The sequence below is a fragment of the Spermophilus citellus genome (genome assembly GCF_964194105.1).
Source record: "Spermophilus citellus genome assembly, chromosome: 7".
In the NCBI taxonomy this organism is placed as follows: Eukaryota; Metazoa; Chordata; class Mammalia; order Rodentia; family Sciuridae; genus Spermophilus; species Spermophilus citellus.
Window position 1 is genome coordinate 121087227 of NC_138188.1, and position 27798 is coordinate 121115024.

The 27798-nt window shown below is 38.5% G+C and overlaps 1 protein-coding gene across 2 annotated transcripts in view; it reads left to right on the forward strand.

Moving 5' to 3' along the window:
- ETV5 (ETS variant transcription factor 5) overlaps positions 1-27798 on the forward strand; it is a 58316-nt gene that overhangs the window by 20000 nt on the left and 10518 nt on the right. For both annotated transcript variants that reach the window (XM_081301654.1, XM_081301655.1), the window contains exons 6-9: positions 8306-8435; positions 9328-9615; positions 19971-20230; positions 22717-22776. In XM_081301654.1, the coding sequence (XP_081157780.1) occupies positions 8306-8435; positions 9328-9615; positions 19971-20230; positions 22717-22776 (738 nt within the window). The remainder of the gene's footprint in view (positions 1-8305; positions 8436-9327; positions 9616-19970; positions 20231-22716; positions 22777-27798) is intronic.

Here is a 27798-nt window from a genome sequence, read left to right on the forward strand (position 1 = left end):
TAGAATGTGTACCCCTTGACTAAAATTGATATTTCCAGTTTTTATTTTCAAAACCTGTTGCCAGGCAGGATCAATGCTAACCATTCAGATGAGTTTGAGCATGGCTCTTATTGGGTTGAGAAATCTTAGACATCCCTTTTTCCACATACTCTTTTTTTAAACTGCCAGAAACAATCCACTCACTTGGTGTTCTCCTTGTGATCCTTATTGTTCCCAGAACAGGGTATTATATACTTCCATTGTCATTCACTAGTGCTGCTATAGCAATCACAAAGAATATGGTGATAATAATAAATTTTATGCCTAAAATGAGTTTCTACTTGGTCCTAAAATAGAAAAAACATTTCTGACTACTTCTAATAATATGGCAGAATTTAAAAAATAAGCCTCATCCTATTCACCCATTTTTTTTCTTGCTAATTAGCTGTATGAGCTTTGTCTCACAATTCATCAAAAAAGGCCAGAGCTAAGAAAAGGCAAGACACGGTTAGAAAGTAGACTTTTGACTTTATTTTGATTTTTCAAATCACAGACCTCAGAGAATACTTCCTCTGGTCACTAAAAGCCCTCTGGTCTTTGGGATGCTAGACAAGTTAAGGGTAAACCATCAAGGAAAAAGAGGCCACACCTCTTTTCTTTCCTGTTGGGTCCTTTGGTTTTTGCTTTGCCAATGTCATTTTATATTCACATGTCTCTCTGCTTGATAGTCTTTCCTTTGCCTTTCCTCATGTTCTCTACACCTGACATAATCAAAAAATAGTATGGTTAGATGCCCTGGGCTTCCCCACCCCCAATTCTTGACTAAACAGCGCATGGTTCTTCCCTTAGAGGGAAATGGGTGCCATAGTAGCAGTTTGAGAAGCAGTGACCCTATGCTGGTAGTCAAGATAGTAGTATGTTTAGGAATCAACCTACCTCACTTTATTTAGGATTACTGTCTGGAATCTTAATAATATCTGGCCATGACTGTTTGAATACATTCCACATCACATTTGTTCTGAAGTGCTATCGGAGGCTCTGGAGTAGACACTGGCCACCTAAGACGCAACCTCATGGGCATGCCATTCAGAAGCAGGTGTTGGTGTTCTGGTCAACTTCCGTCATGAGACACAACCTTCCATGTAAAGTAAGAGGATCATGGCTGTTGAATGTGACCAAATAAGGGCCTCTCCCAAGGTCAGGCTCACACAGCTGATTTGGAAAAGATGAGTCTGTCCCACGTGAAGGTAATGAAACTGAAGAAGGGAGGAAGAAAACCCTAAAACAAAATCTAAAGGACAACTGGTAGAAGGCAGGCAAAGCCTCTGTGTAGAGCAGCAAAAGTCAGGGTGGGTTTAGGCCTTCTTCCCCTCAGACTGCAGTTTAACTGATCAGCAATTTCATTTACTCTCCTCTGTAGCTACATAAATGTTTCATGTATTCACAACAAAGTCTGTGGCAAATTGAAACTTAGATGATTTTGAAACACCAAAGGAAAGTCTTATTAGTCAATAGGTTTTGCCTTTAAGAAAAAAATCCTTTTGAATGAAACTTTCATTCATCATAACATTTAACATAAGTGCTTCCCCTTGTTCATGTCCCCTTGCTGTACTGGTGAAGTTTGCTATTAACCCTATGTGGGGTAGCTGCCCTAGACAGAGTCCACAGGCCTGTACTTGTGGGCAGGAAAAAAATTTTGCCAGTGGAGAGAATTATTATTTCTTTTGAATGGACCAGCTTGTCTTTTTTTCTATCTTAAAATAATTGGGTTATTTCTTTGGAAGATAATTTTTCTTTTGTGATGGTAGAAAAGCTTTCTAAAATTTGAGGAATTTAGCATTAACTCATTGATGTCATTGGGACAGGACAGAGCTGCTTTTTTAAAAAAGTAGAAACTTAATTGAAGTAATAGAAATCATAAGGGTACAGCTGCATGATGAGCTTTCATGAACATTATAATCATTTAGATCAGGAAACAACTTATCAGAATACAAAAAGTCTCCTTTTGCCCTATCCACTTGAAAGTAACCTCTGTTCTGCTTTAACGGATTAATTTCATCTCTTTTTATACTTTATATAAATGGGTGCATACAGTGTATAACTTTTTGTGTCTGGATGCTTTTGCTCAGCATATATGTGACATTCATGTTCATGCAGTTGAAATTTATTCATTCTCATTCTGTGTAGGGCTAAGATTTTGTTTGTGGTTACATGGAACTTATAGATAAACTTTGGAACAATTGATCTCTTTATAATATCAAGCTTTCCAATCCATAACAATACATTTTTACATTTTTTTAGAGTCTTTTAATTTTTCTTAGTGTTTTGTAATTTTTAGTATAGGCATCTTACATGTTTTTTATTAGATGTATTCCTAGATATTTGATGTTCTTGTTGTTATTAGGAATTCTTTTTTAAATTTCACATTGTTTTGGATATTGGATATAGAAATAGTTCTTTTTTCTATATTGACCTTATATCCAATGACTTTGCAAAATTAGACTGGTTCTTAAACTTTGTGGATACTTTAATATTTTCTATGTAACCAACCAAACTATCTGTGAATAATGACAATTATATTTCTTCCTTTCTAATCCTTTTGCCTTGTGTTTATTTTTCTTGCCTTATTGCATTGGCTAGCATCAATCCTTTTTTTTTTTTTTTTTTTTAAATCATCTCTGGGTCAGAAAAATTTTTGAAGGAGTTCCCTAGTGTAATATGAAGAGCAACTAGGAAATTATGTTCATTCACTCATAAACATCAAAGTTTTTTATTTTTATTTTTTGGCTGTACTGGGGATTTAACCAAGGGGTATTCTACCAGTCCTGTTATTGAGGCATTGATTGATTGATTGATTGATTGATTGCAGTACAGGGATTGAACACAGGGAGCTTTACCACTGAGCTGTCTCTCAGCCCTTTTTATTTTATTTTGAGATAAGATCTTGCCAAGTTGCCGAGGATGACCTCAAACTCAGTCTTCCAGCCTTAGCCTCCCAAATTGCTGGAATTACCAGTCAGGCACCACTATGCCCAGCCATATCTAAATTTAAAATGTTATGGTATAAAGCAGTCCACCATATTTGTAATGCATACCCATAAATAAATAATTAAATCTTATTTACTAACTGCCCTTGGCATTTCTATCCCGAAAAGCAGAAACTTATTTATATTCATATATATATACATATATATATATATATAGATATATAGATATATAGATATATAGATATAGATATAACATAATATTCATTTATATATTATAAAATTTGGCAAGGATCCTTAACAGAGTTCTTGTCAAATAGGTATTCAAAGTGTTCCTGCCTCAGAGGTAGTATTAAGAGAGGTTGTCCAGAAGCATTTTTACGGAATGACAGGGTTTCTGGTGTGAGAGACAGCACCCACTTAATAGTGTGGAGTCTGCTTAATTAGTAACTGGCTATAGAAGATAACAGGTCTTCCAGAGTGCCTGCATTTGTCTAAATGAGCTGAAGACTTTGATCAACTTGAGTATAAAAGGAGAATGTGAACTTTTAAGTGGAAATTAGAACAAGAGGCAAGGATTGCCAAAAAAAATGAAGGCTTTTGAGTCAGAAAAGTTAGTTTCCAATAGGGATGAAGGAGGATCCTAGGCATTTTGGTGTCCTGCAGATAGGGGAAGTTGTTCACTCTTGAGTATAATTAAGTGTCTGAGGTGTAACCCTACTGGACAGTACGGAGGAGACATAAGGATACAGCCTTGGCAGTGGCAGAAAGTAATTCTTCCATTGTCTTCTCCTGGTTTGTCTTCCTTCTTCATCACGTTTCCTATTTCTTTAATCCCTTTTTGATTTAGTCTTTTTCCTATCAGATTCCATCTGGGAGGCAAAGGAATGGAATGGCTAAGAACTGCTTGGGTGGAAATTCCAGGCATTTACTGTGGCATATTTCTTTGAGCCTTATTTTCCTGTCTGCAAATGAAGATAATGAAGTAGTTTTGTTTGCCTTTTGTTTTTGTTTCTTTGTTTTTTGGTACCAGGGATTGAACTCAGGGGCACTTAACCACTGAGCCACATCTCCAGCCTTTTTTATTATTATTATTATTTTTTTATTTTGAGACAGGGCCTTGCTAAGTTGCTTAGGGCCTTGCAAAATTGCTTAGGCTGGCTTTGAACTTGCAATCCTCCTGTCTTAGCTTTCCAAGTGTCTGGGATTACAGGCATGCACCACCAAACCCAGCGAAAGTAGTTTTCTTATTTGGCTAGGAAAATTGAATGAAATAAGGTACATGAAAGCAATTTGGCAAAGAGTAAATGTCAAGAGGTCTGCCCATATGCCTCTTTGTTGGTCTCTCTTGTTCTTTTCCAGAGATATGGTTTTTCCTTGCCCATTTTTCCTGTGTTCTAGAGCACTTTCTCTTAACCAGGTGCAATGAAGTATTTTTATTTTAGTTGGGAAAAAAGGTTTTAACATTTTTAATGTACAAAGTGGGTGAGTGGAATATCTTCCATTTTTGTCAATATGGCAGAAGACTGCTAAAAGGACGGTAGGAAGCCTTTGCTTCCTCTCCCCTCTCATGGGTAGCTCCAAAATCTTGATCAAGTCCTTCAACTCTTTTGGTCTCAGGGGACACTTAACCACTGATCTCCATCCCTAGCCTTTTTAATTTTTTTTTTCTCTCTAATTTAGGGCCTCTAAATTGCTGAGATTGGCCTTGAAATTTTGATCCTCCTGCCTCAGCCTTCTGAGTCACTGGGATTACAGGCATGGGCCACCATGCCCAGTTCTTCAGAGTTCTTATCTGTATGTGTAAGGGCTTGATTTAGGTGTATTAAAGTCTTAGTCTCTCTTAACTGCATCTATGAAAGGATGCTAAGGATCAAATTATGCATGCATTGAGGAAGGGCTTATGTCTAGTTTGCTTTCCATTACATCCTCAGAATCTCCAGAATGTTTGGCCCATAGAAGATACTCAAAGAATACAGTGAGATGGCGAGAAAAGGAAAGGAAGAAGAATTCTTTACGATAAAGAAGGTGGCCCATATTCATCAAGAATTCTTGTTAGCGCACCATTGACCCACACTATGGGCCCGTCTTCTGTAACTCTGAGCTTAAAATCAAAGTTTCTAATTGAAGAAGATATTTATCAGCTCAAATAGTAAACACTTTTAACATTTCTAACTTCCCCTCAAGAGTTTATGATCTGTTTTCATTTCCAATTTGTTGCTGTCCTTTATAGTCCTAGGTCTCTGTCATTGTTTAAGGCAGCTATGCAAAGGTACTCTATTTTTGAAAGCACAGGGTATAATTATGCAACATCATAGCACCATCTGCAAGGTGCTGTGCCATTTTCTTTATTTCTCAGGCAGCATCGCATACCTCATTTTACAAATGAGGAAACAGACTGAAAGCAAAGAACATTCCTTGGGCTTCTGAGTTTCTGCTTTAAATACACCACTGTCTCTAACACATGCCATAGTCTGGGCTTCTACTTCTAGTCCAGCAGAACTTGGGGGAACTGAGCTTTCTTCCTCACCACTCATAGGATCCCTAACACTCATAGGATCCTCCTGTCAGGATAGATCTGTGAGACCTTCCATTCTTCTTCCTTCCATGTTTCATTGTCCTTCAAATGGTTGATTCCTGGGGGAAGAAACTGTCCGTGACTAACATTGTACCTAAACTTATAGGGTGGATGTGGTCCCTGCCTTCAAGTTAAGAACCAATTAGAAATAGTATCTGCTTGTTTGCTCATCCAACATTTCTTGAACTCCCTTTTGTTTAGAGAACAGAAGATTTTACATGTAAAATAGTTTTCAGATGAAAAAATACTATAGTAACTTAGAGCCAAAATGGTGTAATACACTCTAAAAGTTCTGTTTACATTTGAAGAAATGAAGACATCAAAATTAGCTAATAGTTTAGATCTCTTTTAAAATGTATGTATGCTGTTCCTGAAACCACCGTAACTTTTCTTTCTGGGCGACTTTGGTTTGCTCTCTAGTATCAATCATGTCAGCAGAACTGATAACTTTTATAATAACATTGTGGAATAAAAGCAAAACATTTCTTAAGCAAATGAGAAAATTGAATAATTCCTCAGATTGTTTCCTTTCCAAACTTAGGTCAAAAAGTGATTACAAATAAATTCTTTTAGACAAAGTAAGAAAAGTACTTTTCAGGGGCATGTAACTTTTGTTTAGACTGGAACATCATTACTTGTCTCCATTATTTTGCCCAAAATACCTACGGCAGAGGATTAGTGAGAATAGAGGCAGTAACCAGGGCCATGCTGAGAGCTGCCTCAGGGGGACCATGTTCTGTGTCAATCGTCTGACTCTCCCTCCACATTTAATAACAACATCCAAACAACAACAATCTTGGCTACTTTGTGTCTGAATATCTGAAGACATTTGATAACAATTGAGTGTTGGCTGCCATGATGTCACCATCGAAAAATCACGAGAGACTCTAATATTAGACTTCTAAATATAATCTGCCTGTTCTCAACTTATTTCATGTATTCCGGAAAAGCAATTGGCATTATGTAAGAAAGGAATTATAAAAACCAGTCTTTTCTAGTCAGTCACTGGCAGGACTCAGCTAAACCTTGTTGTCTGGGGTCAGGCTGCACATCCGTAATCCCAGCTACTCAGGAGGCTGAGGTAGTAGGATCACAAATTCAAGGCCAGCCTAGGCAGTTTATAGACCCTCTCAAGATAAAAAATAAAAAGGGCTGGGGGTGTGGGTCAGAGGTAGAACATTTGCATGCCATGCACAGAGCCTTGTGTTCAATCTTCAGTATCTCTCTCTCTCTCTCTCTCTCTCTCTCTCTCTCTCTCTCTCTCTCTCACACACACACACACACACATACACACACACACTAGTAGTTTATTTAGCTTATGGTTTAGAGGTTTAGCGTCTGTTGCTGGTTCATAACATGGCAGAAAAGCAGAAGGGAAAGTGAGCATGTGCAAGAGAGAAAAGTCTGAAAAGCTGGATTGTCTTTATAATAACCCATTCATTCCCTCGAGAACATCCTTAATTCTCTTCTTGGGGGCAGAACACTGATGACTCAAACACTGCCTTAAAGTCAAATATGAGTTTCAGAATGGACAAAGCACATTCAAACCATGAGTAGCATCATGTATGGAAGGACTGGTTGTGAAAAGCTGCCCTTGCTGGTTGGTCACTAGTTGGGCCTGGGCCAGACATGACCACAGAGGTAGCCAGGACTTCAGTATGCTTTTAGCCTTTCCTAGTAAGTTGGTTGGTCTGTTCAATTCCTTTGCTTTTTAAAATTTTTGTAGTGCTCCTGAAGTTGAGTGTTTCTTATTCAGAGCTGATATTTAGAGTTACTTGGAAAAGGACTTTTTAAAAATCATATATATAATTTGCTACTCTCTCTGAATAAGAAATGTATTTGCACCAGCAGTTTGAAGCCTTTGATAAGCTAATGTATAGTGCCTATCAACACTTTTTTGACTGTTTTGTTGTTTTTGGAAAAAAAAATTCTTTGTGTCCTTAACTCTTGGTGGTCCACCTGCTTTTTTCCTGAAGATCCATCATCTATAGGATTTTTTAAAAATATTTTTAGTTGTAGATGGACACAATACCTTTATTTTATTTAGTTTTTTTATGTGGTTCTGGGGAATGAACCCAGTGCCTCACACATGCTAGGCAAGTACTCTACCGATGAACCACAACCCCAGCCCACCTGTTGGATCTTTAAGGGTTTTGGAACCTCTGAGAAACAAGATCCATTGCCATCGAAATTTGGGGGAAAGATTTGGCTAATTAAAAGTGTCATTTCTGATTTTAAAGAACTGGGGAGGGGGCTGGGACTGTAGCTCTTGGTACAGCGCTTGCCTAGCATGGGTGAGGCACTAGGTTCGATTCTCAGCACCATGTATAAATAAATAACAATGAAGGTCCATCAACAACTAAAAAATATTAAAAAAAAAAAAAGAACTGGGGAGGGGGTATGGGGTCAGAAAGAGGTAGAATGAGACAGGCATCATTACTTTAAGTACATGTATGTCTGTACATGTGGTATGACTGTACATGTGGTACGACTGTACATCAGGTATAATCAGAAATGAAAAGTTGTGCTTCATTTGTGTATAATCTGTAAAAATGGAGCAAAATGCATTCTGCTGTCATGTATAATGAATTAGCACAAATAAAAGAAAAAAGAACTCTTCATTGGGTTTTAATGGGAGTTTATATGTGTGGTTTGCTTTCCTTGACACGCGATTTGACAAGAACAGTCAGCTGGTTTACAAGGTTTTCAGAAGGAAGCATTAAGCTCCTTGTTAACAGGCTGACCTCTGTCTTCTGATTTTCAGTGGTGCTTCATGCCCCACCTCCAACCAAGATCAAACGGGAGCTGCATAGCCCCTCCTCTGAGCTGTCGTCCTGTAGCCATGAGCAGGCTCTTGGTGCTAACTATGGAGAAAAGTGCCTCTACAACTATTGGTAAGTGGAGCAGGGAAAGGCTTCCCAGAAACAGCCATCAAGTTCAGTGACCCAAATATTATCCAGCAGATCCTTGGGGGGTCTTTTGTGGCATTGATATAGGTGTAGCCTAATCCATTGGGAACCACTGAGCTACACATAAAAGGCAAAACATTTAAAGTGTTGTGGCTCTAAGGGAACCAAGTTCATGGGATACCAAGCCCTGCTAGAGCCCAGAATACTGGGTGTTTGATCTGTGGCTTTGAGGCAGGTAATATATACTTCTTCATGTCTATCATATGTTAATGTGAACTTTAAGCACCAAGGAAGTAATCTTCAAATCAGAGTAAACAAAAGAGTCCCGATGCCTGTGCCCTTTACTTAAGAATATGCAGGCCCCCAGAATGAAGCTTTAATTTTAAATCATTCTTTGCTAGAGAAGGTAAACATAGATCTCTGCCTGAAAGGGGGAAGAGAAGACTTGTTAATTCAAGTAATATTACATCAGAAATTTACCTTCTGCAAAGATTCTAATTCCAGGAACCCTGGAATATTTAGGAGAGGGGGACCAGAGAGTACCTGAGGCGGAAATTCTCCCCTCACCCATCTACCCCTACACGTGCCTACATACACAGAGAATTCTTTTAGAAAGAGGGAAAAAGGAAACCGGAAGCAGAGGCTAAAATTATCTTTGTGAAAAATCACTAGAAGTGTTAAACAAATCCCTGTGACGCAGTGTGTTTGTCACTTTTCAGAGGTACAAATATTCCCTCAGGGCTGCTAGCAATTTAACTATGTTAATGCTGTCATTTCCTGGCAACAATGGGCTGCTCACTACTGTTCTGCTGGACCTGGTAACCATGCTAATGGCTTCATTGCAGTTTAATGGTTCCTTTTCTTTTTCTGTTCACAGTGCCTATGATAGGAAGCCTCCCTCTGGGTTCAAGCCATTAACCCCTCCTACCACTCCTCTGTCACCCACCCATCAGAATTCCCTGTTTCCCCCATCTCAGGCAACTCTGCCCACCTCAGCGCATGCCCCTGGAGCTGGCCCAGTACAAGGTGTGGGCCCTGCCCCCACCCCTCACTCGCTTCCAGAACCTGGACCACAGCAGCAAACATTTGCGGTCCCCCGACCACCACATCAGCCCCTGCAGATGCCAAAGATGATGCCTGAAAACCAGTATCCATCAGAACAGAGGTGGGTGCTGCTCCAGACCTTCTGAACTGCCTCCAGTATCCCTCTCCTTTTCTCAGTGGGAGAAGGGAAGCAGTTAGTCGTATTTGCCAGGTACCTATAATGTTCTCATTCCACTGAGGCGTCTTGTGAGGTAAGACCAATAATGATATGAATATGACTTGTTTATATACCACACTACTCCCGAGGTACTCCAAATGGTTTGTAGACATTACGACATCCTTATGAGGTAGGTAAGGAAGAGATAATTAGTGCTGCCCGCCCCCCTCCAAGCTAGGGGAAGGTTGACTTGCCCAGGATGTGTAATCTGTTGACCCTCTTCAAGGGCAGGTTTCCTGGCTCCTCATTGATTTTTGTCTGTGAGGGATGATCTTTGGTTTATGCTGCCTATAATTACTTTATTACTATTTTACATACATATTAGGGAAGATTGCTGAGTTACAGGAGTCATTATTATTCATCTGATTTTAACACGTTTCAACAGTAGATTAACCAAAGACCTTGATTGTAACAATCTGCTTTTGAGAAATCTCATGGTTAGTTTTTCCTGTAGTTTTTCATTTCTAAGAAGAAAAGCGAGGTATCAGGGGTAATTTGGAGTCCTTCATTTATCAAAAACTAAAAGTATTAAGGGAATTTATTCTGTACACTCCAAACTTGAGTTCCAGCCTCCTAACTCTATTATCTGTGGTATTCTAGAATTTTGTAGGTTTATAGTCTGCCTTTACGTAGAATGCTCTGGGGACCTGTCTTTTTTTATTCCAAGTCTCGAATGCTGAGATAAAGGCAGTTGGGTGGGTGAGGGAGCAGAAGGGAGAATGTAGAGTGTACTTCCCCAGATCTGGTCCAGCTCTGATTCCTATCCATATTTACTTGGAGTTTATTTTCCTTATTTCTAGAGAAGTAAAGTGCCTCTGGCTGGTTCTGATCCATTCCTCCTTTGCTCTGACAGCCCCCATAAAGAACTACATAATATGGCTGGTTGGTGTTTATTCCCTTGGTTAGGCCAAGGGCCAGGAACACCTATGCTGTACAGGGTTCCAGGGGTGAGTATTGTTAGGGTGCTGGCTCAGGAGGAGCCTTCGCTTATTTGAAAGAGCTGCCACCAGGCTTTTGACAACTGTTACCTTATATTAACAACCTTGTCCTTTTTCAAGATAACTGGGAAATTTGGACTTTTATTAAAAGTACAGTTTTTGGTTTTTTTTAAGTTGGCAACTGATTTAAATTAAAAACAACAACATTCTGCAGTCTAAACAAAACCTATCTGTGGGCAAAATCACTCTGCATTGCCTGCCAGTTTGTGAACTCTGACCTAGACACCATTTTTATTTCAACAGTTTTTTAGTGTTATGTTTTATGAACTTTTTAATAGCTCTGTGTCCAGGACAGAATTAAAAAGCAAAACATTTTATAGAAGAGAAATCAGGCATTGGAGCAACTAAAGGACTTTTAAAGAACGCACAGCCAAATACAGGGTCCCACATTCAGAAACCAAATGTAAACTCCTGTAACTATACTATTTGTTTTGGTTATGATTTTTTTTTTTTTTTTGAGTTGTTGACATCCACTAATGGCTATTAAAAACTGGATAAGTGACCTTGATTCCAACTTAAACTATATCCGTCTCATAATACAAATAGAACTTCTCTCTCAAATTACAAAACCCTCAGGACCTGCATAGTTACTCCAAAATCATGTGATAACATATCTTTTTTGTTTTGCTCTGGTTGTACTTTATCTGGTCAGGTGAATCAAGTAAGCTTTTTGAGGAAATAAGCACGGTTTAGACTCCTTTCTTTAGACTGCATTTCGCCTTATGTGCTTACTGTCCCCAGTATATATTGATAGTGATGGCAGTTTGCTAGAATCATACTTGAAACAACTAAAATGTAATCTAGTCAAAAGTACATTCTTAATGTTTCATGTAATTTTCGTATATAATTCTTCACAGCTCAGTTTATTTTTAGAAGATAAACACTGTGTTTGAAAGCCGTGATTTATCTTGATTTCCTCCCCACAAGAAGGGGGAATACCATGTAATTTGGCATGTTCAGACATGTTCCATTTACACTGAACGACCAGCTGCTTCTCCAGGGACGTGCTCTGCCTTCAGCCAGCCCCGTCCTGCCAGGGTTTTCAGCAGGCTGCTCACGGTGTTTACATGTGCTGGGTGGATCCTACATTACGCCCATAGTGCTGGCCACAAGTATTTCTGTCTTTTATTGTACCGTATCTCATTACATCTCAAGTAGAGGAAGGTCCCACAATTCAGCGGAAGGGGCTCCACTGAAGAAATATGTCATCTAAGAATTTTGAGATATCCTGATACCCTCATGCACTTGACAGCCAGAAAAGATAAAACATTCCTGTAGTGGAAAAATCTGCTTCTGAATAGTCCCTGAGAGCATCAGCATCCTGGAGGTGATCATGCTGCCATTGATAGACTCTAGTGGCTGAGTGATCAAGAGAAGGCTACTTACATTTGGCATCTTCTAGGAAAAGAAATGGCCTAACCTGTTCTCTCCCTTGGTGGTGACAGTCCATACCTGAAGGCTTACTGGGATGAGCTAAGTTTTCTGGAATTTTGATTTAATAGAAACTACTCAGTTCTTAAAGATAGTAGATAAATCAAGATCTTTAATAGACTCAAATTTTTCTCGTTTCCATTTCTTCTCTTAAGGTCCATACTAATAAATTGTCATTCATTTTTACCTCTCACATTTTATAGTTTTTAGAGAAGAAAAGACTTGACTATGAGTCACACGTATTGTGCGCTGACCTGAAACAAAGCAAATGTGTCTGACGCATCTCTCTCCGCGTACCCTGTTAATAGCATGTTATGTATGGCAGCACAGATTCACTTTGGGATCCAAACTAAGTTTCTTGGATGATTAATGGAACCTAAATAATGAACTTCTATTGGTTGGAATACAGATATATATATAAAATTTTTTTCTCTCCTTTCAAAATTCGGAATCTTAAGAGGGCTGGTTTTCAACATTTTACCATGTTTACTGAAGGGTTATTACCTTTTATCAAGATGTTTAGTAAATGTTCCTTCTACCTCTAGATTACCAAAAGTTTTTAACATGAATTGATGTTGAAATTTATCAGACATTGTTTATGGCCCTATTGAAGTGATCATATGATTTTTCTCCTTTAATCATTTGGTACATTACACTGATTTAAACAAAACCAACTTTTTTGTTTGTTTCTTTGTTTGGTCCTGGAGATTAAACCCAAGGGCACTTTGCCACTAAGCTACATCCCCCAGTTCTTTTTCTGTTCTATTTTTTTTTTTTTTTTTTTTTAAGATAGGGTCTTTCTAAGTTGCTGAGGCTGACCTCCAACTTGCAGTCCTCCTGCCTTCACCTCTGGAGTAACTGGGATTACGAGCATGTGTCACCTCTCCCAGTCCAATCTTGGATATTTGTGACACATTCAACACTTGTTTATTATGTGTTATCTTTTTTTTTTTTTTTTTTTTTTTTGTAAGTTGCTGAATTTGGTGGATTTATTTTTTGTTTGTTTGGCACTGCTGGGGATTGAACCCTGGGCTTCATGCATGCTAGGCAGGTGCTCTACCACTGATCTACATCCCTAGCCCTGAGCTTGATTTCCTAGTATTTATTTAGGACTTCTGAATCTATATTCGTGATTAAGAACAAAGTATCATTTTTTTCTTCTGTTGTCCTTGTTAGGTCTTAGCATGGAGGTCTCATCAAATGAATAAAGGGTGTCATCCATTTTCTGTATTCTGGAATATTACACATGAAATTGGTATTCTTTGTTCCTTGAATTTTTAAAAGAATTTACCAATAAAACCATTTGAACGTGACATTTTTCTTTGTGGGAAGATTTTTTTTTTAAATATTTATTTATTTTTTGTTTTCGGCGGACACAACATCTTTGTTGGTATGTGGTGCTGAGGATCGAACCCGGGCCGCACGCATGCCAGGCCAGCGTGCTACCTCTTGAGCCACATCCCCAGCCCCTGTGGGAAGATTTTTAATTACTGGTTCAGTGTCTTTGCCTGTTACAGTTTTGTTCTGGATTTCTATTTAGTTGAGGAAGTTTAATAAAATGTTTTTCCTTAGGAATTTTTGTGAGTTTCAAAATTAATTGGCAGGAAGTTGTTAATTATGTCTTTTTAAAAAATCTCTATAGCATCTGTAGTTGTCTCTTTTTCATTTTTGATATTGTTTGTTCAGACCTTTTTTGCTTTTTTTAACCTTAACATATACTTTGTCTTTTTGATAAGTCACTTTTAGCCTTATTTCTCTCTATTGGTATTTTTGTATTTCATTGATTTCATACTAAAACTATTCTGTTATTCTTTTTTTTTCTAATTAATTTGGTTGGATGACTAGTGCATTAATTTTTTTTTTTTTTTTTTGCCCTTTTTATTTAGAATATGAGCTTATAACCAAGTAAGATGTCTTTTGAGGCTGGGAATGATATAGACTGATGATTTCCATGTCTCTTAAGGTTCATGTCTTATCTAGAAATAGTTGCTAGTCGTTTCCCCTTTCACTCCCCAAAGTGTCCCAGTTTGGACAATCAATTACTTGATCTCCCTACCCAAGTCCTGCTTTAGTTACATTATATAGGTTCTGATTTGTAGCATTTTAAAAATGCAGTTACAAGTACTTCCTATCATTTCTTTTGACCTTGGAGTTATTTACAAATATGTTTCTTAATTTCTAAGCATGAAATGTGATTTTTATTTAAACGTCATCATCAGAGTATTTAAAAAGTTGATATAGTTGGGGAAACAAGGTAGGCCTATGACTCTGGAGTTGAACAGACTGACAGACCTAGGGTTGAATCCCAGCTCTTCTACTGTAGGATGTCAGGCAGGCACTTCACTTCTGTAAGCTGTGGTTTCTTCGTCTGAAAATGGAAGTATACTACACTTCCTGCATAGAATCATTGTATGGATTAAATAAAATCACATTGGGATAGAGAAGATGTTCAGTAAATATTCTGAGACAATTTTACTTAAAACACCGCTTTTATATTCCATATACTAAAAGAAATCTTCCAAAACATATGGAGATACCACAAACTTAGAAAGTTAATGTTAAGTTTTTAAAATGTAACACTCCTTTTATCCCAAATCTTTTCATCATAAGGCTTATCATTCTGTATATGCACAACTGATACTTGATTCATCTAATATCCTTGTAGTGTGTCATATTTGCTTCACCTTCCTTCTCCCAGATTTCATCTTGAGAAATCAGACCAACATCTAGACCTAGAAAGGACACATTTTCTCCTCCCATCTCTCAGTGTTTTATCACAGTTTAGATCGACTGGTTTGAATCTAAGCATTGTTGACAGGTCTCCAGGAGTTGACAGTCCTGGGAGTTGTTTCAGAGGTTTTTGGGTGTGCTTTTAGGAACCATGTTTGGCTCAGGAGTATATGGCAGGAAAATAAACACAGATGTGAAGTTGGGCAGTACATTGCCACTTGCAATAAAAATCAGGATCCTCTTTCTGAAAAAGGAGAATGGATATTGTAGACAACTAATAAACTCTCTTAGTTAGATTTTTGTCTGTGATGGTCTTCTCCCAACTTTTTAGGGTCTTTAGACTTGCATAGCTTCTGATTTTAGCTGGGGAATTATAGAAAAGGTCGGGTATTTGAAGGTTTTGTGTATTGAGGACCTAGCAGTGTGCTGGCCCTATTCCATACATTCTATTATAATGACCTTTACAATAGACCTTTGAGACAGATATCCTTGTTGTCTGTCTTTTATTGATGAGGAAACTGAGGTTGGGAGCAGTCACATAACTCACCCAAGGTCACACAGCTAGTAAGTGGTAAAGATTGGGTTTCAGCCTGGAATGTTTAGACTCCACAGCCAGAGCCTCTCTGTTTTTCATCATCTTCTCTTAGCCTTAACAGAAATATTAAGTGGTGGTATTGGTTTCTTGGCAGATTGCACACGCCATCTCTAAGCTGGCCTCCGAGCCCCTACTTCCTCACCTGGCACCCATAGCCACTGCGTAGGCTTCATCAAATCTGTACTTTTCTCCTCTTTTTTTCCCCATAAGCATTGTGTTTACTCTATATGTTGGCAGGAGAGACTGAAAAGGAAATGCAGAAAAAGCATCTAACGGTTTTCATAACGTAAACCAAATGTTGGTAGCGTGGGTGAGCTCTTGAGAGGAAAGGCGCTATATAAATCTGACAAATAAATAAATAACTGGTTCTTTAAATAAACTGGCACTGTAAAAAGCCTTACTCAGTAGTCCATCTTCCTTTGCTCACCAAATGTGAGTTCATTATGCTTGAGCTCTGTTGGGGTCATGGGCTGCAGTGGGAGGGAAAGGAGGCCGGGTGGAGGCCGGCTAGAAACCGGCTGCTCCTGGATTCAGAATGATCGCTTGCCTCAGTAAAGAAGCAGCGGCTTTGTCCAGGCTATTTTATGTAGACAACACATTCTTAGATACTTCAAAAGCATTGCTGTGAGGGGAACGGGGTTCAAATGAAGGTCAGTGAGTAAAGTTCACAGAATGTATTTTGAGGACAAGAACTGCATTACTTTACTAATCTCTACAAATAGGAACAATTACAGCAATGAATTCTGCGAGAATCTTTTCTTCCAAATATGTTGGGTTGATGACCTACCCCCAAGTTCCCCTTTGCTACTCCTGCTTTTTCAAAGCAAACCAGTACTGAGCAAACCCCAGTTACAGAAGCTGCCCTGCAGATCCCAGGCCTCGGAGCTTCATGTGTCCTTAGAGTATGGGGTTGAGGGGTGGCCGGTGCCCATGTGGAAGGACCTTTTCCTGCAGAGGCTATCCCAGGCCACTCTAGAGTTTCATGCTGGAAGGTGAGAAGATGAACACTAATCGGAAGTGGGGCCATCAGACCTGCCAGCTGCAGAGGCTCTGGTTACAGAACTGAGAGGTACAGGCCATTTTGGAGCCATCAGAGGAACTGATTTGTGGAGGTCACCTTTGAAGTTGCTAAGATGGTGGCAGAGAGGAAAAGGAGAGAAAAGGGAAGGTGGGTGCCCTCATTACTCCTCCTCCTAAGTAGCCTAAGTTTGGGCACTTAATAAAAATAAAGCCTTAAGAATAGCTTTTTGAGTTTCCTTTCTGAAAGACTTCCCTTCAGGTTTGTAGCATGCCGCTGTGCCTGAATTCTAAATGTCAAGACTAAAAGTGAGTTGCAAATTTTCTCGTCTTCAGAGACCCTTGCAAGGTTTCCTTAAATAATAGCAACTTTGAAAATCTAGTTCCTGATGAAGTTCTGCTATAGGGCATGCCTATCCCTTGTGAAAGGCTCTCGGCCCGCTGAACCTTATTCAGTTACTAAAACACATTGAAGACATCTGCCAAGCAGATATGGGTACTTTTGGTGTCTGGGTTAAAAGGATAAGTACATATAAAATTGCCCAGGGATCATGTTATAAGATTATCTTATGGCTCTATGCCAAGCATGGTGGCACACACCTGTAATTCCAGCTCCTAAGGAGGCTGAGGCAGGAGGACTGCTAGTTTGAGTCCAGCTTGCCAATTTAGCAAGACCCTGTCTCAAAATTTAAAAAAGGATTGGGGATGTAAAAGTACCCACAGGTTCAATCCCCAATACTGGGGGGAAAAAAACATGCAATGCTGGTTGCAGTGGAATGATAGACACCTAAGAACATGCTGTGACGTGCTACACCCCCTGATCTGAAGCGTGTTTTATCTGCACCCAGATCTCTGCAGTTTAAGATTTCAAATCTTGATGTTCTAGAAATCTGTTGGCCACCTGTTGCCACAGACTGATTTAAATCTAAGTCAAGTTATTTGATTAAAGCTATTCAAAGGATTCAGCTAAAAGTAGAGTAACACTAGTGTTTCAGAATTATATTGTTGGTTTTATTAAAAACTCATCGAGGAACTGAGGGTGAAGCTCAGAGTGTGTTTAGCATATATGAGGCCCTATATTCAATCGTCAACACTGAAAATAAAAACCCTCTTTGAAATTAGTTGTTATAAATCATTCATTACTTCTCAAACCCTGATTCCTATTTTCTACCTGAGAAAACCACGAATGCTTCTCTACGTACCCAGAGGTTAGTGCCTCATGCAAATGTCATGGATTGAGGGTCTCGTCAAGCCACACTCTAAAAGCCTGTCCCTGTCTGTCAAAGATCAGGGCCATGGCAGAAGCCAGGCTTTATAGATATGATTGTGTTTCACCGGTCCAGAAGCTTTGGGAGGATAGTATATCCTCACGTCACAGATAGGGAAACAAAGCCAAGACTCTTTGCTCTGTCACTTCCCTAGTAAGTGGCATCACTTGAGGGTCTCAGGCTTTCCTTCCCTCAGCAGGGAGGGCAGTTGGCACACAGCTGGATTTATCTGACAGCTAAAAGGCATCAAGGATACTCACTGATTAATAATCATAACAAAAGGCTTTTTATTGGTTGTTTTTTTTTTTTTTGAGAGAGAGAGAGAGAGAATTTTATTTATTTTTTAGTTTTCGTTGGACACAGCATCTTTATTTGTATATCGTGCTGAGGATTGAACCCAGGCCTCACGCATGCCAGGCGAGCACGCTACTGCTTGAGCCACATTCCCAGCCCTTTATTCTTACTACAAAAACAATGCTTGTTTATGTTTAAACCATAGATGGGCAAAAAAGAAAAATCACCAAAAATCATAATTCCCCAAAGCAAGCAGCATTAACATGTAGGTGTAAATCTTCCCACCATTTTATATGACTGCCATAATTTTTTTTTTATTATAGTAAAACTTTGATGTTCTATGAATTGTTTGGCAATATTTTGAAAATCTTTCCAGGTTCCTATGTATTTGCATAGTACATTGTATGTAATGGTTGCTTTCACTTAAGTGGTTATATCACAATGTACTTTTGGCCAGTTCCCTTGTTAGACATTTGTGTTAGTGGCCATCTTTGTAGCTTTCTCCAATCTGATTCAAGTGACATTTATGTGCCAGGCACAGACTTATTAGCTACTTACTTATCCTCCAAGGAAAAAATATTTCTCTTTTTATTTTGTACATTTTTTTATTACTAGTGAACTTAAATTTTTCATTTGTTTATGACCATTAATGTTTCTTAATGATTTTCCTGTTTATGCCCTTTACCCATTCTTCTCTTCTGAAATGTTAATCTTTTATTGGTTTTTAAAAGCTATGACATTAACATTGTCAGTTAGAGATTTTTCCCTGGTTTTACTTTTGGTTTTGGTTTTGATATTTTCTGACTATTATAGATTTCCCCACCACCACCACCAATTTAATGTTTTTCTTTTGGTTTTGTTTCTGCTATTTTTTTGGCTTGTAGAAATTTATACAGTGAGATATATCCATGTTTATCTTCATGGTTTCTGCTGTTAGTATGATACTTAGAAGTTTCCCTCACTCCAAAATTATTTAAGTTTTCATATCTATTTACTTTGGTATTATGGTTTCACATTTTACATTGAAATCTTTTATCCATTTGAAATTTATTTTGGCATGTGGTATTAAATGGAATCTAACTTTTTTCTCACTAGTTTGAAATGCCAACTTTAACAAGTAGTAAGTTTTGGAATATACTTGACAGATTTTGACTTTCTATTCAATTCCTTTGATCTGCCATCAATTTTTCACTCCTACCATCAGTGTTAATTATTATAGTTTTATAATTTGTATCAACATGTAGTGGGTCATTATTTCTTTCTAAAATTTTTTCATCTTTTAAATAAAGGTTAGAATCACTTTGTCAAGTTGATTGGGAAAGATTTACTTTTATAGAATAATTTGCAGTGATTCAACAGCTTCAAAGTCCTAACTACTTTTTTCCTTTTTACTTAGATCTTCTTTCTTTGCCACAGAAAACAATTTCAAGATTTTATTCTTATGTGGTCTGCACATTTGCTGATTATTCCATGACTTTGATTGCTGATATGACTGGGATATTCTTTTCTTTTTTAAAAATACATTTTTAACTAGAGCTAATTTGTATTCTTTGGTCTTTAAAAAATTCATTCTATTCTATATGTAAAAGAGAGTAAATGAACTAGTGAAAAAATATGTGTATTTTAGTGGTAGTTGCAAATACTTGGTCTTATATAGTTAGATATGTAACCTGGTTCATAATCTGTACAGATAGACTATACGTTAAATAAATGTAGGAGATTATCACATCATTGCTTTGATTATTGTTGTTTTGCCTCCCCACCAACTCAGGATTGGAAATGTGTAATGTAATTTTGGGAAAAGGGTAAAATGTCCAAAAATATGGATTAATAAGTAGTTTCATTAATCTGAACCTCTAGTCCCCAATACTCTAAGTAAATATCATCATGTCTCTATTAAACAATTTAACTTCTTTCTTCTTACAGATTTCAGAGACAACTGTCTGAACCCTGCCATCCCTTCCCTCCGCAGTCGGGAGTTCCTGGAGATAATCGTCCCAGTTACCACCGACAAATGTCAGAACCTATTGTCCCTGCAGCTCCCCCACCCCCTCAGGGATTCAAACAAGAATATCATGACCCACTCTATGAACATGGGGTCCCTGGAATGCCAGGTCCCCCAGCACATGGGTTCCAGTCACCAATGGGAATCAAGCAGGAGCCCCGGGATTACTGCGTTGATTCAGGTGAGCATAAAATCATGCCATTTGTTTCTTCATTCTCATATTTATCTGTCTGTTCCTTATTGAGTGACTTTTGTCTGTAGAATCTTGGGGAATAATAATTTTATAAGAATTGCCTTCATGCTGGGAACAGTGGTGCATGCCCGTAATCCCAGCAGCTTGGGAGACTGAGGCAACAGAGTTGCAAGTTCAAAGTCAGCTTCAGCAATTTGGCAAAGGCCTTTGGCAATTTAGTGAGACTCTGTCTCAAAATACAAAATAAAAAGGACTGGGGATGTCCCTCAGTGGTTAAGCGTCAATCCCCTGCACCAACAAAACAGGAATGCCTTCAAGAGCTGGCAGTATGTAGTTCAGTTGCAGAGCTTGAAGCCCTGTATTTGATCTCCAGCACTGAAAAAAATACAAATAAAAATAAATTGCCCTCTAAGAACTTATGAGTTAGTAAAGCAAACATGGTTATACGTAATTGGATACAGAACAGAGCAGCTGTGCTGATGGTATGAAGTGCAGTAGGCATTCAGAGATAGTGCAAAGTGCACCTCCGAGTCAAGCCTTAAGATTTCTGGGGTATGGTCTCAGATGGTACCCATTTAAGGCCTCTTAGCTATAGGCTCACTGGACACAAGGAACACATTTTGTATTTTAGTCCTATTTCCTGGCTTTGTTTTTTAATTCAAAAGACCTATTAAAATCCCAACGTAACTCTAAGAAAGAGCCCACATTTAGGACCTGGTTCTTTCTATTCTTAAAATAGTGCTAAGAAAGCACCTAGTATTGCATAGCAATTTGGAGTACTGGTATACCATGCAAAAGATTGTTTTGTTGGTTGCTTCTTGGAATTCACTGCTCTGTTGTAGCACTGGTAACTAGGAAAGCTGTGTCCTTCAGCAGAAAGGTATAACATGAGGACAACTATTGTTTGGTTAAAGGATTCCTCTTGCCTAGGAACTTTAGCATTTCAAAAAATTTAAACTGTACACAGGGAAATTCTCCTCCCCCCACCACTCATTTATTCCCTATGTGTCTTAGACTTAGGCTTATTAGATGAAACCACTGAGGGGAAGGAGAATTGGAATTTTGTAGCTTGCAACATTTAGGAACTGTGTTTCCTCCTCTTCATTTCCCCTTTAACTTTACTAAAACTTTTTCACTCTTTTTTTTTTTTTTCTTGCAGATAAAAGAATCCGAGGATAGTTTATATATTTTTAACCTTTCCTTTGGGTGCTTTGCTTTTCTTTTTTTGTACTGGGCATTAAACCCAGAGGTGTTCCACCAATGAGCCACAACCCAGCCTTTTAATTTTTTTTTTTAAGACATTTTTACTAAGTTGCCCAGGCCAGCCTTGAACATGCAATTCTCCTGCCTCTGCTTCCCCAGTAGCTGTGCTACTGTACTTAGCTATTTGTATGCTTTTCTTAAGACCCTGGGAAAGGTCATGCTATCCATATGGAATACGAATAGCTTTCACATATGGAATGGGATATAGAATTTGCCTTGGTCTTCACTGAGATTACATATAGATTGCTCTATTTAAGCAGAAATTGGTTAAGGAAAAGATTGGGGACGAGGGCAGAGGGAGACACCTGTTGATTTATGACAGAAAAATTAGGTAGTGATAACTTGCAAAAATGTCCACTAGCATTCCTCTTGAAGGCTTTGATGTATTTTTCTTAGGAGTAGACATAACCAGAGACCTTTTTCCCTTGGGGATTGATATTTTAATCAACCGTGATAGGCTTTTCACCCTACCCTACTCACTTGAAGCAAGACATTCAACAATGTTACCATATCTCTAATTCTTGAATCTGAATAGTGGTGTCCCTGGGTGAAGGCTTGTCCCACATAGGCACAGCCCAGTTCACTTTTCCTCTCATGGACTCCTTGATATACCATGAGGCCTGAAGAAGAGATCACCTGAGTATGAGTGGGTTTCAATATAACAGACTCAATGTGACAAAAACTAATGCTTACCAAATTGCAGTCCCCACTCCTGCCAGTTCTTGTCCTGGCTTCTTAACTTCAGATCCCCTAATCCCTTTGGCCCCAAAATACCCTCATCCCTTGGAGCTGAATGGGACATGACCATCAACAGTAAAAGGGAGCAAGGTGAGAATGATCTAAAGCAATCTTCTTCCTTTACTCTCCATAAAGCGTAGGAGACCAAGTTCAGCCTTTTGAAAGTTAATTTTTCTCCCATTAATTCTCTGGCCATATTTGGTGTTAACTTGTTTCTAAAATGTGTGGATTAGTAGGGCAAGGCATCATTTTTTTTTCCCCTCCTGTGACTATTGAAGAGTCTTACTTTCAGATGGTGGATTAAGTGTTTCCCATGTTACTTATTGGGATGATACCACTTTCTTAGGATAAGACCAGAAGGACTTGACCCTGGAGCAGAAAGTTTAAAGACTTTACTACCAAGCTGATCCTGTGTGCTGCTTTTCCTACAGAACCTATTGACAGGAGTCTGTGTGTCTCTGTTTCCCTTTCAGAAGTGCCTAACTGCCAGTCATCCTACATGAGAGGGGGATATTTCTCCAGCAGCCATGAAGGTAAGAAATTTTCTTTTTTAAAATATACTAAACTTGGGGCTGGGGCTGGGGTTGTGGCTCAGTGGTAGAGTGCTCGCCTAGCACATGTGAGGTCCTGGGTTTGATCCTCAGCACCACATAAAAATAAATACATAAAATAAAGGTGTAAGAAAATAAATTAAAATATATATATATTAAACTTAAAAGTGCTGTTTCCAGACTGAGGTTTGAGATAATAGGTTAAACTTTTCTTAGCTAATGAGTATGCATGCTGATTGATCATAATCTTCAGTTATCTTGCACATAGGGTCTGAGTCATGCTCCTAAGCACTTGTGAGGGCTGCCATCATTTTTGAAAGCAGTGACCCTAACTTTTAAGAGTTCACAGGAGAATATGGGGGAAAAAAGGGAAGTTGGTTGAAGTCCACATTTCCAGACCGATCAGCCTAAACTAGAACTTTTTAATTAGGTCAGTGAGGGTAATCCAAGGACATGTTAGAAAACAATTTTAAAATGTGTTTCTAGGTTTGATTTAGTTTGGGTGGCTAGCTTTTTCTTGAAATTATTACATAATAAATGGTTGCTGCTTTTAACATGGGAGAAAAATTTGAGGTGTTCTTGGCAAATAAGATGTGTAGATGTTCTATAGCATATGGCTCAAGGAAGTGGTCAGATGGAGCTAGAAGCTCAGTTTCCTGGAGGAGCTTGCTTTTGACCTTGTTTTACTTAAAATATGAACTTCTATAGCTTCTTGTCACAAGTAATAAAAGTTACACAAAATTTAGCAAATACAGACAGACAAAAAATTTAATAAAAATTAAATTTCATTGTCCAGAGATCACCATAAACTTGCTATGTAAACTCTTCCATTTTTTTTCTTTGCAGACATAAATATTATACAGATCATACACAGGATTCATCATTTTATACTGTTCTTTTAACAATAGTCATTAACTCAATGAATGCTTAATGTATTTCAAATCCTGTTCTAACTTCTTTAAATGTGTTGATTTTAGTCATTTAATCCTTTCATTACTCCTAGAAGACATATATTCCAATTAGCCCCATATTATATGAGGAAACTGAGGCTCAGAAGTTTAGGAGTTTGAAAGGTTTGCTCAAGGTCATATGACTGGATAGGTAAAGCCAGAATTCTAAGCCAAGGTGTCATCGCCCTCCACAGTGTACAGCCAGTGTAATTGCTATAGCTTCCAACATCCTCCTTGATTGCATCTGTAGTGGCAGCACAGTATTTATAATGGGTATGCATTTAGCTGATCACCTCTTGCTGAAAATGTACATATTTCCAGATTATTCTCAGAATAACCAGAAATAAACGTTCACCTAATTAAATCTTTCACGTTCCCTTGATTAATTCTTGAAGCTAAATCCCTGAAATTTCTGGGTTAAAGAAATGACATTTTCAAGGCATCTGCTGCCAGTGTTTGTGAGGGCCTGTGTTTTGTTGTTGTTTGTTTTTAGGGCATCAACACAGATTTTTTTTTTTTAAATCTAGAATTTCTTTAAAGGAGTAATTAGATGGGAACGCAGAGGAGGAAGGGGGCCTTTTGTGGGGGGAGGATAATTGAGCTGTCAGAGCTGCAAGGATCATTTGCTGAATAGCTCCTGCATGAGTGGATGACAATAGCAAATCAGCAGGCTCATTTGATGGAAAGGAGCACCGTTGAGGACTGAAGTCTGTGGGGCATGAAAGGCCTTGAGAGGTAGGCTCAGGGCTTAAAAGTTACCCTTCTGGGCAAAAACACTACTTGAGGTGGTAGGTTTAGGATTTCCCTGAAATAAGGAAGGGTTTTTTTTTCCCTTAGAACAGCTTCCCCAGAAGTGTGTCTTCTTGTCTATTAAATAGCATTTCTTCTTAAATATCTAGAGCAGTGTGATTCCCCAAACCTGTGGCTTCTGCTTCACCTGGAACTTGTTGGAAACACACATTCTCAAGACTCATTTTAGATCTATTAAATCAGAAACCCCAGAATGAGGCCCAACAGTCTATTTTCACAAGGCCTTCAGGAAATGCACCTCCAAGTGTAAGAACTAAAGTAGTGATTCTCAACTTGGCTGCATATTAGAATCACCTGGGGAGTTTTAAAAAATTATGTTCTGCCTTCATCAAAGCAATTAAATCATAAATTCTGGGGTGGGCCGAGCATGGTGGCACATGCCTGTAATCCTGGAGGCTCAGGAGGCTGATGCAGGAAGATAAAAGGTTTGAGGCCCTAAGCAACTTAGCAAGACCTTGCCTCAAAGTAAAAAGAAATTTTTAAAAAGGGCTGGAGATGTGGCTCAGTGGTTGAGTACCCTTGTTTTAAAAAAAAAAAAAATGCTGGCGTGGGTTCAGGTGCATGTAAGATTGAGAACCACTGATCTCTGGCATTTTAGGCGGAAGATCTGATACTCATGAAGCATTGGCTGATTTTTACAGGTGATTAGTTAAAAAGGGTGGTTTGTATGAGTTTCCCACTAGTTTGGTTAGGTGGGACATCCGGGTGTGTTTCCTCTGGTTACCCTGTGAGGGTCCAGCCCTCCAAGGGAAGGACTACAGGACCACTGGCTGCGACAGGCACAGCTGTGCAGGGCTCTCTTCCAGGTTCCTGAATGTCTCTACAGAAGCAATTGATGTTTGCAGCAGGCAAACTAGGAGGGAGTGAGGGAATAAGGGAGGAAAACATTTTACTTAATTACAACATTTAGCAAAGAGCATGCTCTTAAAGGAAATATTTTTAGTAAGACACTGGGTTGCTTACTATACACAGACTATCTGGTGAGTTTGTGTGCGTTTTCTCCCACTCTTTCCCATTCCTTTCCCTGACCCAGTGCATAGAAAAAGTTTTTTTTCAAAGATACCAGTATTTTTAATTGTTCTAAATAACCCTGGCATGGTTTTTCTATCCTTATACGTGCTTGACCACAGATGCCTGTGAAACAGTTAGCAAAACAAGTGTTTCTGATTGGCATCTGTGATTGCTAAGATAGCCTTCCTGCCTTAAGCCTTCACCTGGAATCCTTGTAGAATGTTTTGAATCTTTCATTTCCACTTTACCCCTCAAACAAGTTCTTCCTTCCTGCCACCTTTATTTGAGTGATTAGCTGGTTGTGGCCACAACTGAAATAACTGATGGTGCAAATTCAACTGACATAAATTTCACTTAAACCAAGAGCATCTTCCAGATGTTTTAGAAGACCACATGTGGCAATAACTAGAAACCACAAAATGATTACTCCTTATAGGCAGTCCTTCATCTGATTAGTTTTAAAAACCAAACTGAGAATTTAATCTAGCCCTCCCCCTCCCCCGCCCTACACAAACACACACACACACACACACAGTAAATGTATTATTCTTACCTCAAGAGGAAGAAAGGTTCTAAAAATAACGTAATAGTTTTGACAGGTGTGTAAACTTTGAAGTAGTTCACTTATAGTGTCTTTATAATGAAACCATTAAAACATCATGTATTTATCAAAATACATATGGAAGGTCAGAAAATAAACATATAGGTTCCTAGCAACCAAGGTAAAAAAAAAAAAAAATGATACAGATAAGATTGTGATGTAAAGTATACCAACTTATCATAAAAGTCAAACAGGTTTCTAATACCAAATTGGAAAATAAATTGATCAGGACTCGCTAAATCTCTGAATTAAAGGTTAGCATTGTTTTCTTTTCCTTAATGAAGACTGGAATCTCCTATTTATTCAAATATTTATTGAACACTTCTGTCTGCAAGTGCTGTGAGGACACTAAAATACTCAGTATGTGGTCCTTCTTAAGGAGCTTCAACTCCATTATAGAGAATGTTACGAGAAGGCTCTCTCACTGTCCAGTTAATTTCTTAATAGTAATTATCCCAATGTGCAGTTATTTTTTTTAAGCTATCATTTATTATAGGAGCTATTCTTGGTGCTCTGTTGTAAAGAAATAAATAAGTGGAATAGACTATATATTAACTCATTAAATTCTCATAACAACCTACAGGGTAGGAATTATTCTCTTCCCCAGACTTTCTTGATGAGGAAACTGCAGCACAGAGGGATTAATGTATTCAAAGCCACAGCTAATTGGGGTCCATCAGTTTGGCTCCAGGACCTGCATGTTTTAACTTCCACACTATACTATGTCTTATTTCTTTTTATCCTTTTTCTCTGTCTCCCCCAGTTGAGACATAAGTTCCATGAGAACAAGAACCAAGTCTATATTGTTCTAACTCCTTACCCACTGGCCTCAATATTTAGTGGATTCAACAACAAATAAATGTCAGTAAAATAGACTTCCTTTGATGTAGTTAAGCAACAGAGAAATCATGCCTAGAGCTAAGGAAACAAAAATCAATAATAAAAAACTCAAAACAATCTTTAGTTTCCTCCAAGTTGGGCCAGGCTTTTCCAGTCCTAACCTCTTAAAATGGTGTTCTAGACCTGCCAAGAAGCTACTTGATCTGGGCAGACTGAAAAGAAGGAGAAAATAGTGGAATCATATCTTGGCTCCTTTACCCATAGATTTTCCAAGTCACAGTGAATCCCTCTCTGATTCTAATGACAGCCCTTTATCACAGAGTGCTTTCCCCTACCTGTCCCCACTACATGTCCAATACACATTTACCTGTACTAGCCAGGTGAATCAGCTAAGAACCAAACCCAGAGAGGAGGCATCCTTCGCCAGGCAGGATCCTAATAACTCTGAGACCAGCTAGAAAACAGAGAGGGTGGGATCCCTGAGGAGGAGGTATGTTAGCTGGCTTTGCTAGGAAGTCTCTTTGGATTTCTTCCACTATGTCTGGTAATACCTCCAATTGGCTTTGCAACTTAGACTTTTTCACAATCTTCTATAGGCCCTGGTCTTTATTTATTGAGCCATGTACTTTACCCTTCAATAAGGTATTTGAGATGTTTAGAGAACCTGGACAAGTTTATATGGAAGATTGAAATTAATATTAGCTAAAGGCAAATGGTAAAACCATGTACAGGTCTAATAAATATATCCGGCTAGGTTAACCAAAATAGATAAGATGTCTTTTCTGATCTAAG